Source organism: Platichthys flesus, chromosome 12 (assembly GCF_949316205.1).
Source record: "Platichthys flesus chromosome 12, fPlaFle2.1, whole genome shotgun sequence".
Lineage (NCBI taxonomy): Eukaryota > Metazoa > Chordata > Actinopteri > Pleuronectiformes > Pleuronectidae > Platichthys > Platichthys flesus.
This window is the reverse complement of record NC_084956.1, coordinates 16,243,902-16,259,534: the sequence shown is the minus strand read 5'-3', so window position 1 is coordinate 16,259,534 and position 15,633 is coordinate 16,243,902. Positions and strand designations below refer to the sequence as shown.

General features: G+C 44.1%; 1 protein-coding gene across 4 annotated transcripts in view; it reads left to right on the top strand.

The window, feature by feature from the left end:
- The first annotated feature begins 1,185 nt into the window (after positions 1-1,185).
- The window catches only part of LOC133966390 (uncharacterized), a 31,419-nt gene continuing 16,971 nt past the window's right edge, over positions 1,186-15,633 (top strand). For 3 of the 4 annotated variants that reach the window (XM_062401305.1, XM_062401304.1, XM_062401302.1), the window contains exons 1-13: positions 1,186-1,818; positions 2,099-2,188; positions 3,366-3,509; positions 6,335-6,481; positions 6,978-7,169; positions 7,859-7,945; positions 8,177-8,295; positions 8,405-8,519; positions 9,148-9,225; positions 9,330-9,445; positions 11,037-11,199; positions 15,277-15,407; positions 15,515-15,611. In XM_062401305.1, the coding sequence (XP_062257289.1) occupies positions 1,315-1,818; positions 2,099-2,188; positions 3,366-3,509; positions 6,335-6,481; positions 6,978-7,169; positions 7,859-7,945; positions 8,177-8,295; positions 8,405-8,519; positions 9,148-9,225; positions 9,330-9,445; positions 11,037-11,199; positions 15,277-15,407; positions 15,515-15,611 (1,983 nt within the window). In that variant the 5' untranslated portion in view covers positions 1,186-1,314. The remainder of the gene's footprint in view (positions 1,819-2,098; positions 2,189-3,365; positions 3,510-6,334; positions 6,482-6,977; positions 7,170-7,858; positions 7,946-8,176; positions 8,296-8,404; positions 8,520-9,147; positions 9,226-9,329; positions 9,446-11,036; positions 11,200-15,276; positions 15,408-15,514; positions 15,612-15,633) is intronic. The other variant, XM_062401303.1, reaches the window with a different exon arrangement.

The window sequence follows — 15,633 nt, the reverse complement described above, 5'->3', positions numbered from 1 at the left end:
ATCGTTGCAAACACATATTTCAGAGCAGTAAGTGGCTGAGCTGTTGGACCAGGTGCAGGGGTCACGTCAGAGGTGAAGGGTGCAAGCTGCTTTTTTTGGGAAAAAACATTTTTCAGTGTAAGCAGATTCTCTTTTGTGCTCCCTGCAAATGATTCCACTGCTGTGAGGCCCCACTCCCCTCACGCACACCAGCCCTGCCATTCCAATCCGTCAGCCCCGACATGTGCTCTGCTGAACCTCGGCCACCAAGGAGCAATGGAGGTCATCATCTGCTTGACTCTTATTTGCCCCCCACCCCGCCCCCCCCTGCACAGACACATGTCATGGCAGCAGCTCTCGGTGGTTTAAGGAGCAGAGCAGCAGGGATGTTCTGCTCCAGTCAGCTGTAACCTGTGTGACAACTGCTCCGCACTGATGAGGGAGAGAGGAGGCTCATAGCTGAGGAAGGCACTCTCACTCTCACTCCAGGACAGGCAGCGCTCACATGAGCTCCCGAAGATTATTCTCCTCACAAGACTTTTCTGCTTCTGAAATCGTTTTTTTTGCACGCCACCTCAGGGCTGAATCGTTTCCCTTGCACTTCCACGAGGTGGAGGTAAGGCCGCGTGTGTGTGTGTGTTTCAGCTGAGGATATATTACCTCATAGAGGATAAGCTGTGATTGAAGAGGTCTCCATTCCTCCTCGCTTCTTATCTGAGCAGGTTTTCTGTTCAGAGGTTAAGAGAGGAAGTTTTGACAGCCAGGCCTCACAGCCCCCCTGTCTCTGCTCTGTCACTCCTGACAGAGAGGAGAAAGCCAGAGAGAGAGAGAGAGGGAGAGAGAGAGAGAGAGAGCGTGGAGTGCAGAGGTGGTGACTTCATCCCCTCTCCGAACAACCCTCCTCCTTTTTTTGAGCTTTCTGTTTTTTTCCCAGCCAAGCAGCATGCCAGTTTTCATCCTGCTAAGGTCCCTGGTTATCAGGCTCCTCAGTAGCAAACTGGCAGGCTCATTGGCACAGTACCTCAGGAGAGGCCTCTCCGCAGGCGCTGCACACCTTGGCACAGCGCTGCGCTACGTCTGGGACCGCATCCGATCCCAGGAGTCCAAGGAAGCCGTCCTGGGCTGCGTGCTGTGTGTCCTCGGCATGGCCAAGAAGGTGGAGAAGTGAGCTCTCCCTCCCACTTTCTGTTCAGCCCTCCACTCGTCTGCCTGCTGAACACAGACTGGACAACTGTTGAGTGGAGGAGAGTGCGCAAAGGGATGTGACAGACTCTCTTTTTTTAATTTTTAAATTGGACTTTTTATTTTATTTGCTTTCTCACCAAGACACTGGTCATGTCTGAGAGCATCGTGAGGAAGGTGCAGCCCTTCACCATAGGGACGAGACTGTCGGTCCCCGCTGTGCCAAAATGCCAGGATTTTACGCAGAGCTATCTGCAGAGCACGAGTCTGGATAACTGCGCGCTGCAGCACAACCTGAACTCTCTGTACCTGGGCCGATCCCAGGTCTGTGCGCGGGACCCCTGCCTCGTCTCGCCCGTCGTCAAGCAAGTAACCCCCGTGAAACGCGACCAGGAGGAGCACATGGCAGCGGAGGACCACCTGAACCAGAACGTCGCCTCCTCATCCTCCACCGCCGTCTCCAGATCCATCAAGAAGATCACCATCTCTGGGAAAGAGAGGTCAGAGAGCACGGGGCCAGCACAGCAGCTTTCTGTCACAGGGTCCACATCCGAGAACAACAATAACAACAACAACAACGTCACCAGCACCTCAGATCCACAGCTGCCCATGATTGTGGGAGTGAGCTGTGAGAATAAGCCTCATTCTCAGTTCAAGGTACAGTACACACTTAATAATCTCACAATAAAAGAGATAATAAATAAATAAATAAAACACAATGGTGATACGTTTGAATGTTGCATTTTTGCATTGGTTTATTGGAATCAATTTGAAAGTATTCACTGAATAAAGACATTTTGATTTGGTCACAAACTCTGGAAAATGGAAAATAGACAGTTTTGTAGCTGTCGTGTCTATCTGCTTCTGCTTATTCACAGCTTATTTTGTAGCAGAAAATTTGATCTTTCAATTTATTTTATTTGTGTCTTTGTTGAAGGTCTTACTCAGAAAAGATGGGAGTGATGAATATCAGCCCACACACGGAGAAACCGGGGTGAGACTGAACGGAGAGAAATATGAGCAACAGGTAAAAATGCCATCGGTTGTATAAAAAAAAAAAGCCTAGAGCAGGCTGTTTGGTTGTTTCAGCAAGTCGACCTTTAATTGAACAATGTAAAGTCCTATCAAATTCATTCTAAGACCATTTTCTGGAATTGAGTGTGTTGTGTTACGGAAAAAGATGTTGCTTCTTCTAACTGTATCCAGTCTGCAGAAAAACAGTTGTTTTGTTGCGTGTGAGACGACGGAGTCTGGTCTGAACAGCCGACAGTGGAGCTGATGAGTATCTCGGACTTTAGGAAGTGAAGTCATGTGGTTTATTTGCCAGACTCACTTTATTATATTATCCATTTGGAGAAAAGAGGTGGAACACCAGACGGGGGAGCAGTGCATCTCTGAACCTTTCAAAAATAGAGGAAAAGTAGTTCAAGTGTATGTGTAGGATATTGTTGAAAAGTCAGGATTGGATTTGGCCTGCTACTTGTTGAAGTCATCAGTGTGTGTGTGTGTGTGTGTGTGTCTGTGTGTGTCGTGGATGAAGTGCCGTGTTACAGCAGTAGATCCCGCCGAGGCAGGGCTCACTGGAAAACATGAGGTCAGGGAAGATGTTAACAAAAGAAAAAACTCGGTGAAGTCTCGTCCTCATGGTGGTAACAATAACACAGTGACACGGCAGGGGCCTCAAATTCCCCCTTTTTTGGACAAAAAGAACGTCAGCTCTCTAACCACAACAACACCTTTCCTGCCCTCCACTCATATATTATTCATCCGTATGACAAAAATGACAGGTGGAGGTGCCTTTACTGATTCAGGGGTGGAAGAGTGAACATAACCAGAGTCCTTTAAAGGTGATAACGATGACAGTAAAACAAAAAAAAAAAAATCAGAGGGTCGGTCCGCTCCTGCTTCCTTCATGTGCCCAGATGTTTCCTGATTGGAGAACAGCAGGAATGTCCATTAGTGACGTGCCAGTCGAGTTCACTTCATCTCATGTGCTGACAGGTTTGTGTTAAGAGGAACCTTGGGGCCCGTCTGACACATGTTGCTGATGTCTCCGGGGTTGAAAGAAAGTGGAACCTACACGAATGAATGCGATACTGTGTTATTTACAGTGCAATCAAGCATTATTTGGTTTAATCTGATCAACAATTGTAACATTTCCCTCATGTTGTCAACACTTTGTCACCTGTGTTGTGTTCACACAGATCTCAGTCCCTGAGTCACAGAAGAAAGAGCCCCAGCGGACAGAGAGTCACCCACACACTCAGAGTGAAGCCTCGGCAGCGGCTGCGTCCCACAGCGACTGCTTCACCCAGCGCAACTCGCTCTTCAACAAGGAAGTGCTGCAGGTAGAACGTGACACACTAAACCAACATGTGTCCTCATGCTAAACAAATCAAAAATCCCTGTTCATGGGAAGCTGCTGCTGCACTCCCCCACCCCCTCCCTCTTTTTAAAATTAAGCTTATCAGCGTTTCTCATTTCCTCTAATGAAAAGAAGCCGGAGTGGGTTTATCTCAAAGGCAACGGGTTACGCTGCTGAGATGGAATCAGATTGGAAGCTGCCCTGTCGTCCGAGGAGAACAAAATATGCACCGGTTCCTATTTTGTCCCGAGAACTGTGTGAGCTGTGTTCGTCTGAGGGGAGAAGAGAGAGGGAGGGAGGGGGGGAGGGAGGGAGGAAACCGCCACAAGTGAAGCAATTATTTAGGGATGAGGTCATTGTTTGGCTCCATCTCTTCACGCCTATGGCCCAGAGAGACTCAGCCAAGCCGCACAACTGCTTGTGTTATCTCATCGCTGCGTCCACCCCCCGGCGTACGAGGACATTTTTCAGAGGGTTCGGCAGAGGGACATTTTGTCCGACAGTTGGCTTTTTCTTCAGCCCTTCTGTCGAGCAACTGTCCCGGTGATAGGCCACTCAGGAGATTAATTTAGTATGTGTCAGCTGAGGGAAACATAAGATGTGTGCATGTGTTGAGAACAGCTCTCTAGCACGTTGTTAATTTTAACAAGCTTATAGCAGCCCCCCTTTGCTCTGAGCTCAGAGCCTCTGTTCCTCTTGGTCTTTGAGGCCTTTTGTATTTGAAATCTATTTTGAAATTGTTTTAAAGAGCAGTCAAGTCAGACTGTAATTATTTAGCCAAAAATCACAGGTCACATATTTGCCTCAAGGGGCTTAGCCATCTGTTGCATCATTACAGCACCCTCTGCCCTTATAGAGCCTTGAGTTTGACACAGCCCTAAAATTTGCTATTACAATATAACAGCATTGCTGTGGAAGTGGATGCAGGGCTTTCCAGGGAGAGACTTTTCAAAACCTCTATAGTTTTTTTAACCGAAAGCAAAACAGGTCACCACATGGAGAAGCAGTGAGGGCCATGTGTCCGAGGCAGCGCTGCGAAACATCTCGCCTTTCACTATCCTGTTTCCGTGACAGAGAGAGTAGTGAAACGTCCACTCCCACAGTATTCACAGAGAAACAGTGCATGGCCAGGAGAGTAAAAATGTGTATTGTTGGTTAAAACAAATTTAAAGTGTAAAATGTATTTGTTTTCACTTAAAATGCAAACAAAATGTCATTTAAAAATGAGAAACTGAAAAAAAGGAATATCTTCTACATTCGCTAAACACTAGAGTTTATTCTGTGTTGACTGATGTGGTCGTGTTTTCCTGTGTGGCCAAAGATTTTCCACCAAAAAATAACCCTCGTTAATCTAACAACAGCCTAAACTCCACGGTCCTGTAAACTCTGTCTACACTCGTGGCCACAGACAAAGACCCCAACAGACCATTTCGATAAACAGGCCATTGTTGTGGTGAGCGGACAGGAAGAAACAAGGGAATCATAGACTTCCTGTATGAGGTCATTATAATGCCATGGGACCCAGTGTGAGGAGATAGGGGCAGGCCTGTTTTGTCAAGTTCTTTTCCTTCTGTTCAATCCAGAAATACCTCCGCTGCCCCGGGGGCCTTGTAAAGTTAATGACCGACCTCTCCGAGGAGGATTGACATCACATTATAATCTCGTACGAAGACGTGTTAAGAGGCCGTGTCGTGTGCGGTCCTGATGTTTTATTGATTCTAATGACAGGTAGCTGTACAGCCTATTATGAAATATCACTCACATTAAATTCCCAAGGAAATAATGGTTGGATGTAATGTTTAAATAACGTATACGAGTGCTCAGTTGTTATTCGACATTGCGCAGAGCACCTAGAAACAACTGTGAAAACCAATATGACTCATTGGGGATCAGTCTGAGAAGTGGAAGAACCTGACTGGATGAGTCCATTCGATTATGAGACATGGGCGAGTCGCGGCCTCTCACACTGGGCCCACTGCAGAAAACAAGCATGTACTTTCCAAACATCTCTGAATTTGGCCTCTCTTACATTTCTAACTCCATACAAATGCTGCCAGAGAACGTAGCCCCTGCATGACAAAGCCTTATGCAAGGCGAGTCCATGCGTTTGCCAAGATAAACTTCTGCTCTGCATAATGTAACATTGGGGAACAAGGGCTGTTCTTAATGTGTCGGAGGCTGCATATTACTCTCAGTCAGGAGGAAAATGTGGCCTGTTTGCTCTCCTGATCCGCAGAAATAAGACTGTGTTTACCACAGTGAACACACAGTGTTGAGTGAACTGTTGACTTTTGCATTGGAAAGTTCTACATTAAAATTTCATTAAAAAACACTATATAACACTTAGCAATAACTTAGAAATACATATATTTATACAGTATGCCCTTTGGTCTTACATCTGCATCCTTTAATTTATATAGTGTATATTACAATTTGTTGTATTGAGCTTTTTTTTACTTTATATAAAGTTTCCCTTACCTAATATTATCCACCATTGCTCGTATTGCATTATGGAGTTTATCTATAAAACTTCATTGCATTATTTCACTTTTAATGCAAAATAAAATGTGCAAAATCCACTTGAGTCCGCTCCAATCCGCTATTATCACTTTGCACTTTGTATCACTGCACATCCTGAGGTTGTTGTTGCTACCTCATAAAACCTCAACGTTGTTAAATTACATCTGATGAAATTGACGCATTCCAAGATGTCGTTTTAACAGAAATATCATTGAGCAGCTAGATCATGTCTGTAAACTTGCTGTGCACAGTGTAAAACATGTCTCGCTGTCTGGGTCTGTGATGCAGGCTGAGGCATGGATCAGAAGCAAACTGCAGGAACTGAAGGAGGGCTGCAACATTCAGCGCTGCCCCCTGCAGGACTGGGAGGAGGCCTCGCAGACGCTCCAGAGGGACCTCAAAGACTTTGAGAACACGCTCATTCAACTCAACCAGGTAACAAGACGACTGAACGCGAGGCCGCACACAAACTGAAATGCTACCATGTCACCAGAGCAGGCCCGCCGGGGCAACACGTCCAAAAGTAAATAATTATTTTAACTTTTTAGCTGGACCTGAATGGGACCATTAATCACTGTCTCTGGTGCTGAAAGACTCTGTCGGCTCACATAACACACAACATAATGGGCTCGTAGGCATTTCCAGTCGAGTGGAGAGAGAAAAGCAGACCCTCTGTGTTCCAGACGGCTCTGTCAGGCCGGTTTATAAAGTCTCCCTCCGGGCAAAATGTTTAGAAATGTAACAGTGCCAATAATTAACCTCGTCTGACAGCCGAGGACGCAGAAACGGAACAGGGAGAGTTTGAATGGCAGTTTTTCAACCTGTGAAACAATGTCTCTGACAAACCTGAGGTGTCAGATGTCCTCAGCCGCTGTCGCATGTTAGTCTGGCTGCTTCACCGTATCTGAACTGTGACCTCGTGTTTCAACAGATGGGCGAGCAGCTGATCTGCAAGCTGAACCCCACGTCCGACCTGGTGAAGAAGCAGCTGGGCCAGCTCAGGGACCAGTGGCAGAGCCTGAAACTGACAGCTGCAAGTCAGACGAGGGCCCTCGGAGGGGCCAAGAACCTGCAGGAGTTCAACAAGAAAGTGGACAAGCTGGAGGCATGGATTAAAGAGAAGGTAGAGAAAACAATTCCTCTCTTTTTCTGTTGTAATGCTATATGTAGTAGAGTAGATTGAGTCACATCAGGAAGGCTATTTGTTTTTCCGAGCCAACTTTTTGCCTTTTTTTGATATTATTGATTGCTTTTCAAGAAATTGTGCAATTTGATATTTTATTTTATTGCCAAATTTAACCCTAATGTGAAATTGGATGAGATGTGAAGCAAGTTATTTTTAGGCACGTTCACAGATGTTTCTCTCCTGAGTGGAAAGACAGCTCTCACAACTGGCAAAAAAACAAACCAGTACTTGCTAATCCAGGAAATGATCTCCTGACGTATCCTGACGACATCTCCTGTTTGTGTATATTCACCAGTGTAGAACATCTGCCTGTTATTATCAAAACCCCAGTCGTCTTCAGGCCCGTGTTTATATCCCTGCTCTAACCCTGGCACAGGGGGAACTGATGATTGATAATGGACCAGTGGGAATGTTATGGTGGATGTTGCTATTCACCATTTAGTTCCTGTCATTCTTTCCTCTGTGCATTAGTATCAAGTTCAAAGTTTTCTCCGTACTGCTGATGGCCACTTCTGCTCAGCGTCCTCCTTGCTTGCAGGGCTCACAACCCTGCTTCCTCTGAGAGGGAATAATGGTGGCGTGCTTAATAAATGGGGGATGTAAACACAGAGTTTCATATGTGTCAGCAGGAAGAGGAGCCGTCTCTGGTGAACGTCCTGGGGGAAAATGTTGACAAAATGCAGCTGACCAGGAGAATTTTAGATCTAAAACAGGTACGAGCAAGAGAACTATTAATAATTTTCAGAAACACGGTGTACCTGCAAAACCACATTCTTGAGATAAATCCATATACATTCCCGTGTGTGACTGCTTTATATTATATATTTTTCCCCAGAGGTTTCCAAGTAATTTATCTTCGGCGTTAGAGTAATTTGTCTTTCAGGGTGTATATGGTAAAGACAGCTGAGGTCATAGTTGGACTGTGTTCCTCTGTTTCCCTGCAGGAAGAGCAGCTCTACAGAAACCTCCACGAGGAGATCAACCACTTGGCTCTAAAGCTGGAGAAACAGGGGAAGACAGATGGCAAGAACATCTCCACCAGGAGGAAACACATCAATAAAATGTACACGTTGTCCCCCTCACGTCTAACTGCTGGGCAGCATGATGCATCTTCAATGTGAAGATTATTTGAGGATCGCTCTTACTTGTTTGGTCATCTGCTCTCTGTGTAGGTGGCTGAAGGTCCAGTCTCATCTGAAACACTACCATGCAAATCTTCAGCTGGCTCTGGAGGTGTCCTCCTTCTACCAGCAGGCTGATAACACACTGTTAGCCATCAACAACATGGTAAAACTGTCAACTTGTCTTTTTCTTTTTACTGAGCTGAGATCATGTAAATACAAATGTTGCAAAAAAAAATTGTATTGCAACTACCCACCATCACTTTACCATTACAAATTGTCCTCATTGCATATTATGGGAATTTCTGTATAACCTACACCAGTTATATTATACCCTGTATAACATGTACGTGTCTCATGTATATAAAATTACATACCATTTCTATATTCATATCATATCATATATTTCTGTGAATGTACATACATTTGTTATATAAAATATACTGTTATTTAGCACTCATGTATGACACATACAATGTTTTTACTCATATTCATATTGTATACGATATGAACCTATATACTTATAACATATATATCTCCATTTCAATATTTCCTTATCCATTATACACTAATACAATATACACACATCCTGTGCCACTGCACTTCACTCAACTACATTTCCCTTCCAATAACATTTCTGTCTGTAGTGAAAGATGTGTATTATTTACATATTCTCTCTACTTTTACGTTATTTATTTTTTATTTTCTGTTTTATTTTTACATGGTCTCTTGTTTAAGTAAATTTATTTTATCGTGTCTTTCACACATTCTGTTGCATATCCTTTTTTTTCCAGAGGAAAAGCCTATCCACATCCAAGGAGCGGGACGGCCTTGGCGACAGAGAGATCCGTGACATTGCCAGTCAGATCATGGTAGGAAACATCTTTTCACCTGAAGCAGCAGCACTTGGTCAGATCCCGAGTGCTGCGTGTAGCAGAAGCCTTCTCTAACTAACCGACAGGCCTGTGTGTGGTAGATGCTGGACGTGAGCGTGTCCCAGCTGTCCAATCTGCATCCGGCCCTGGCCGCCGGCGTCACGCAGAAGCAGAGTGAGGTGAAGGACTGCTGGGCACTTCTTCATAAACTTTTCAGGTAAGAGAGCAGGCCAAGGATACCACAACTTTGGTGGCCCTGTGAATACTTGAGCCATTTCTCTCAGTAATTGGTTCTCTACAGATTTCCACCGAGCTGGAACCGTATGTTGCTGTTATTACTCTTCTGGTACCAGACATAAAAAGTCTACACTGGCAGAACATGGGAGAAGTTTTTCCAGCAGAAAATGAGTGTTCCCTCTCTCTCTTGATTAGGCGTGTTTGATTTGGGATTGAATCCTTGAATAATTATAAGCAAAGTGAAGGAGCGCTCTGTCTGGGTCGTCTGGAGACCGCCTGCCACACACGTCATCCCTCACCACACTCTTTTTGGTTTATAGTTTTCAGTTTTCTGCACTGCTTTGAAATTTGACATATGTTTGATTATTGCACATGGTGAATGATGTCTTGGCTGATGGAGTTAAGTTGGCAACGTGTTTTGTTCTTGTCTAACTGAAATCCTGCATTCTCTTTGAACGATTAGCTAAATCTATGATGAAACATATTTACAAGATAATTATAAAGTCTTTGCAGCATTTATGAAACAGATTTATTGTTACCTATAGGCTACAGTGAAAATGATGATGTTTGCATTATACTATCAGAAGCAATATTTACTTAACCAGTGCAGCCACATTTAGATGCTGCTGGAACTAAAGTTTGTGCATTGGGGTCAATACTGATTTACTGACACATACTGACCTTTTTCAGCCCTGAGATCTGATTAATAATGACATTTATCTCAGATGGCCCCAAAACATTGATACAAAGGTTAAAGTTTTAGTATTTGATGAGAAAAGTTGACGTTTTTTTAATGGCACTCTATGGAGCCAGAGTTTTTTTGGAGCCAGCCCCTGCCAGCTCTCCATGGTATTGCACTTCTAAGCACTTCCGCATACGCTTAATGTTTTATCAAAATCATTAGGGTCCATCTTCTGGAGACTTTTATTCATGCATAATGTTTTTATGGGTCCGGCCAAGTGTTATTTTTGTACAAATCATTGAGTTGGCCAGTGGATAACATTGATCATCCCTCCACTCAAACTGGGCATAAGAGACTGAGCATTTTTCATGTTCATAAAAGTATATTTATTTACATTTTTTGTTTTAATTCTCTATTACACTGTGTCTGAGCTTTAAAATGGCCTTTATTTGCAATCATCATTCCATTCATTATAATACTTTGCATAGAGTCACTGTGGTTTTGTAGGGAAAAGCTAAATATATACAATATATATCTCTGGATTAGGGAACATACACCCCTACACATCAGAGAACCACTTGTCACATCAAAAAATATGCATTTATAGAATGTCCAGAGAGGGCCTTCTGCAGACTTGCAGCATTTTCAGTTTTCATAATAATACCCTGACATCCATCACCAACATTCCTTCTCTCCAAACATTTCTCAGGCTGCAGCTTCTCATGTCAGCGGGCTATCTTTAGATCCAACTATTACATCACCTCATCTGTCTTATCAGCTATTTCAACCAAATAAGACAAACACTGGAAGAAAACCTCAGGGCCATAATTGGAATTTATCATGCTGCTGTCAGCGGTGCTATAAAACCCCTGCTCTGCTCGTCCTGCAGGAGTGACAGGACCGCGCTCTCTCCCACTGGTTCCACTTTCACCAGGGAAGACGGTGACCCCCTGACACTGGCGAGTGAACCCCAGGGCAATGTGGGAACGGAGGCACAAAGGATCATGGGAAAGGAGGTGAAGGAGGAGCAGAATCGTCTGAAAGGCTGTGTGGTGAGTAGCTTCGTTTTTGTTTTTTGGGTTCAGCTGCTGGGGGAAACCACTCTGTGGCTCTTGACGCCATCGATGCGGGCGAGAGATGAGGTCAGCTTCCTCCAGAACTACGACATGTGCAGAAAGTGACGCACTTTGTGCTTTGGTTTGGAAAATGCCTGATTTAACATTTTAAGCATGTTTTTCCTAAATAACAGTATTTCTGCCGAATGCGCTGTGGAGAGGTGGTTTTTTCTACCAACAGCTGGTTTTCCATCCTACCAGCTAGTTAGTTGCTCTTAATACTGTCATCTGGTGTCGTAGTTGTGAGGGAACCTTATGAAAAGAGGGTGAGGATGAATACCAGTGGCTGTAAAACTCAGCACTATGTATCTTGGCTCTGTTTTCTTCCCAAGCTTCTCTATCTATCGCCTAACAAGAACCCCAGTCTGCTAATGCTCTGAATGTCACCCAGCAGGAGTCACAGGAAGGACTTTTAGAGGTGTTATTGACCCTGGCACAACGATTCCATATGTCTCCATGAAATATGTCAAACTGTGACTGTACACCATGTTTGAACGGTGGGCCAGAGCAAATATACGCTTTTCCCTGCCGACCCCAAAATGTAACTTCATGGTAGAGTAATAACTTGGCCACTCCAAGAAAAGTACATAGTCATTGGATTAATGCAATATTAAAAGATGGTTAGTGGGTCAACGCAGGGTGAGTGGTCTATTTGCCGTGCATGTGGATTACTCAGACACCATGTTCTTCATATTAGAGGCCTAAACCAGCACTTTATGGAACACTGTAGTACACCAGTCATACATATTTAGAAGAGAAACACAAGTGTGAAGTGTAAAAAACAGCAATTATGTGTTTATCATAGTCTTTAATGTTAGCACATTAAATGGCCTAAGTGAGTGCACAGTAGCTATTAGTGCTCACTCCGGTTGTATCACACAATGCAGTGCTCCTCTTCTCTCGTCGACCCCGAGTTCTTTGTCAAGTCCCAGGTGAGCCTCTGGCCTCCTTTTGCCCAATGAGAAAGTGCCCAGATGTCGGAGGAGGGAGAATCTTCCCTCTTTGCCCTCTGCCTGTTCTCCTGTTTTGGTTTCTTTCCCTGCTCATGTTTTCAGGTTCTTACTCCCCACCTGTGACAGGGAGCCTCGTGGCTCAGCGGGGGTTCCTCTCAACAGGCGCCGAGCTCGTTGGCATGGCAATCCTGAGCCCTTTTCTTTTTACAGCAGTTAATAGTTCTTTATTACACTGAACCGGGAGTTACCTGAGCGCACTGTCTTTGGAAGCCTCGTTACTCTTTATGGAAGGATTAATGAGACGCTCCAAACAAAACCCTGGAGCCCAAAAGGCCCCAAGTCAGAACGACCAGTCGAACAGTAAAAGTAATTTGTCACATACCTTCGCAGCTCCCGAGTATACTGAATTGATTACAGTAGTTTTAACAATAGTAGATGCAGCTGCACAGGTCTGCGGGCCGTTAGTGAATCTGAGACTATTACAGACACACTTTCCTTATTATAGGTGTATATATATATATAGAAGTAAATCTGTTGATGTCTTTTAAGGTTTTAGTGTACGTGTGGGTACATGGATTATCAAGCAAACGTCTGTGTCCACACGCAGTGCATTCGCTTCTTGTTTCTGGACGTAAACATGGCCATCGTCTGTCTCTCAGGCTGATTGTGACCAGATGCAGGGGCTGCACACCAGATGGGCTCGGTGCTAAGTGATAGTTCTTGGCTGACATCACCTCATAGCACGGTGCAATGGAAGACGCACAGGGGAAGAGCCGCTCAGTAGAAAACAGATAAAGATCGACAGATCAGGGAGATGTCTGTTGAAATAGGAGATGATTGTCTGAGTCTAAAAGTAACAATACCATTGTATATGACATTGAAAGTCAATAAACAACAGTTTGGTTTGTTTTTGGACAGAATATCTGAGGAGCAGACGTTCATGATGTTCATCAGTCTGTTAAATCAGACACACTAGAATGTTGGTGTTTTGCAGCTTTAACACATAAATGAGCCAATAACCCTATTGGCCTTCAAATTAACTGACATGTTCGTAAATCATATTCGACTGCTTCAAATTTCTCCATCCCCAGTGTAATGTTGAAGTTGAAACTTTCCATTCTTACTCACTTAGCTCAGTCAAATAATAACATGATGAAATTAAGTCTACTCCATATTATTATATTATCATTATTAATGATTCATGTTTTGTGCTTTTTGGCTGCCGTTTGAATCCAGCAATCCTGATTTGTAAAATGAAATCACTGACAGACGAATGTTTATCTTGCTGATTGTTGAAGAAACTTTACCTGTGCCAGAGCAGTTGTAGTGACAGTCAGAATTATCATTGCAGTTAGATAGAGTAATGTCAGCATAAGAAAATATTTTACTAAATCCAAACTTTATTTACTTCTGTCACATTCATGCCAACCTGACTTGGTAAGTAAAGCAAATAAAGTTAAATATTTCTTGGTACTTTAGTGTGAGAAACCAATACTAAGAAGGACGAGACCCCCCCCCCCCCAAAAAAAAGAGGTGCACACACTATTTAATTTGTCCGTTGGACTACAAAACAATGTTTTACGCAGCATTGCAGTCTTTTACAGTGATGTGCAGTTGTTTAAAAGGCCAATTATCAGAATATACCACTCTGTGATAGTGCAACCATGTATTTCTCATTGGAAGTGCTTTGTTCAATCTTTAAAACACTCACATCTACCTACAACTCCACAAACATCTCTGACCGTGGAATACATACAAAAACTGTCAATCTTATTGGCTTCACACTTGGGATGTGTGTTGTTTGCTCGGGGAAGTGCAGTGTTGAGTTAGGTGTGATGTGGACGTGAGATATATTCAGTATTAATGACATTAGAATAAAGAGTCAAACAGCCCTTTGGAGCAGACAGTGGGGACGGGGCTTTGTGCCTCTGACCTGAATGTTCATCTACGTCCTCATATAACCTGTAGCAGTGTGCGGCAACTCTCCAATATCTATCTGCCCCCCCCCCCTAGATCCTTTCGAGAATTCGATTTTTTTTTAGTTGCTCATGTTGGACTCAGAAATTCACGGGTAATGAATCTGCCTACAAAGTAAAAGCACATGCTCATTTTGTTGCTACAATGCTTTACATCCAGCTGAATTACAGAGCTTCATCTTTTGAAAAGTTATAAACTTGGTTCTTGAAGATTGTCGATTGCTCAACAGACCTCTGAGATAACTGACGTGCAACGTATACAAAAATAACTCATTCAAACGTTTAAATAAACCCCTACACGCGAACAGAAATAAAGCAAATTTCACTTTATGAAACACAGACCATAAAATCTGTATAAAACGCTGAATTCGATTGATCATGGGTCACTTTTACAGCTGCAACCAGTTTTAACACAGGCCAAGCAAACAGTCATGTTCAGGAGGTTGTAAAGGAGGCTTGACGTCTTTAATACGTTTCTGCACATAGACAAGGTCTGTGGCTCTGACCTTTGTAAAATCTCCACTGCACAGTTCTAAACAGAGGCAGAGAGGACGACCACGGAAATCAGGACCTAATGCTGCTGCTATTTAATGAGAGCTGGGGCTTGGGGAGTTTAAAGAGAGTCACATTTCCAACTGCAATGGCGCTTTCGGTGATTTTCGTCATCCGAGTGGTACAGCACATGTTGGCAGCCTTGTTAGGCTTAATGTGCTCTTTCATGAAGCAATTATGATTTATTCAAACTCTCGCTGCCATCTGTGGTATTTTATTTCAAACGTTGATGCTGTCAAATAGAAAAGGGCAGCGTGTAGCGTCAGCCCGACTCTGGATTATTTCACCGGGAATAGCCGAGCTTTGTAAGAAAGTGGAGTTTGGGTTGGGTGGTTTTAAAGGAGAGGCTTTACTCCGCTGTGGGCAGCCGGCCATGTTGTCCAGCCTCCAGCCACGTTGTAACAGTGAGCTGCAGCAATGCCTCATTGTCTGTGAAATCCACAATCTGAGATGTTTATGTATCAGGAAAAAGAAAAACACTGCTCACATGTAACGTTGCTGATCAATTAGACTTGTGCTCCTTTTGTCAACAGAGTACCGATGAATGTGAGAATGGCAGGAGAACGCTGTGCAGCCAGAGCCAGGAGCAGCCATCAGTGAACCACACCTCTCCGCCCGTGGGAGACAGTGATGTCATCGTCAGACATCGACTGAAGGCAGAAAGGTGACATTTCAGCTTGGCTTCTCCCTCTGTCTCTCTCTGCGACTTACATAACCAGAGGTCTTTATGTAAGTCATAAGTGGAGTCACATGTCTGTGTTTGCTTTGCAGCAGGAAGCCCGGGACGGAGCCCAAACTCGCCGCTGCCCCTCCAGGCCACCCACAGCTCCACACGCAGCTTCAGAAGTTTACCATATCTGCTGACAAGGTGACTCGACCTCTGCCAGGCA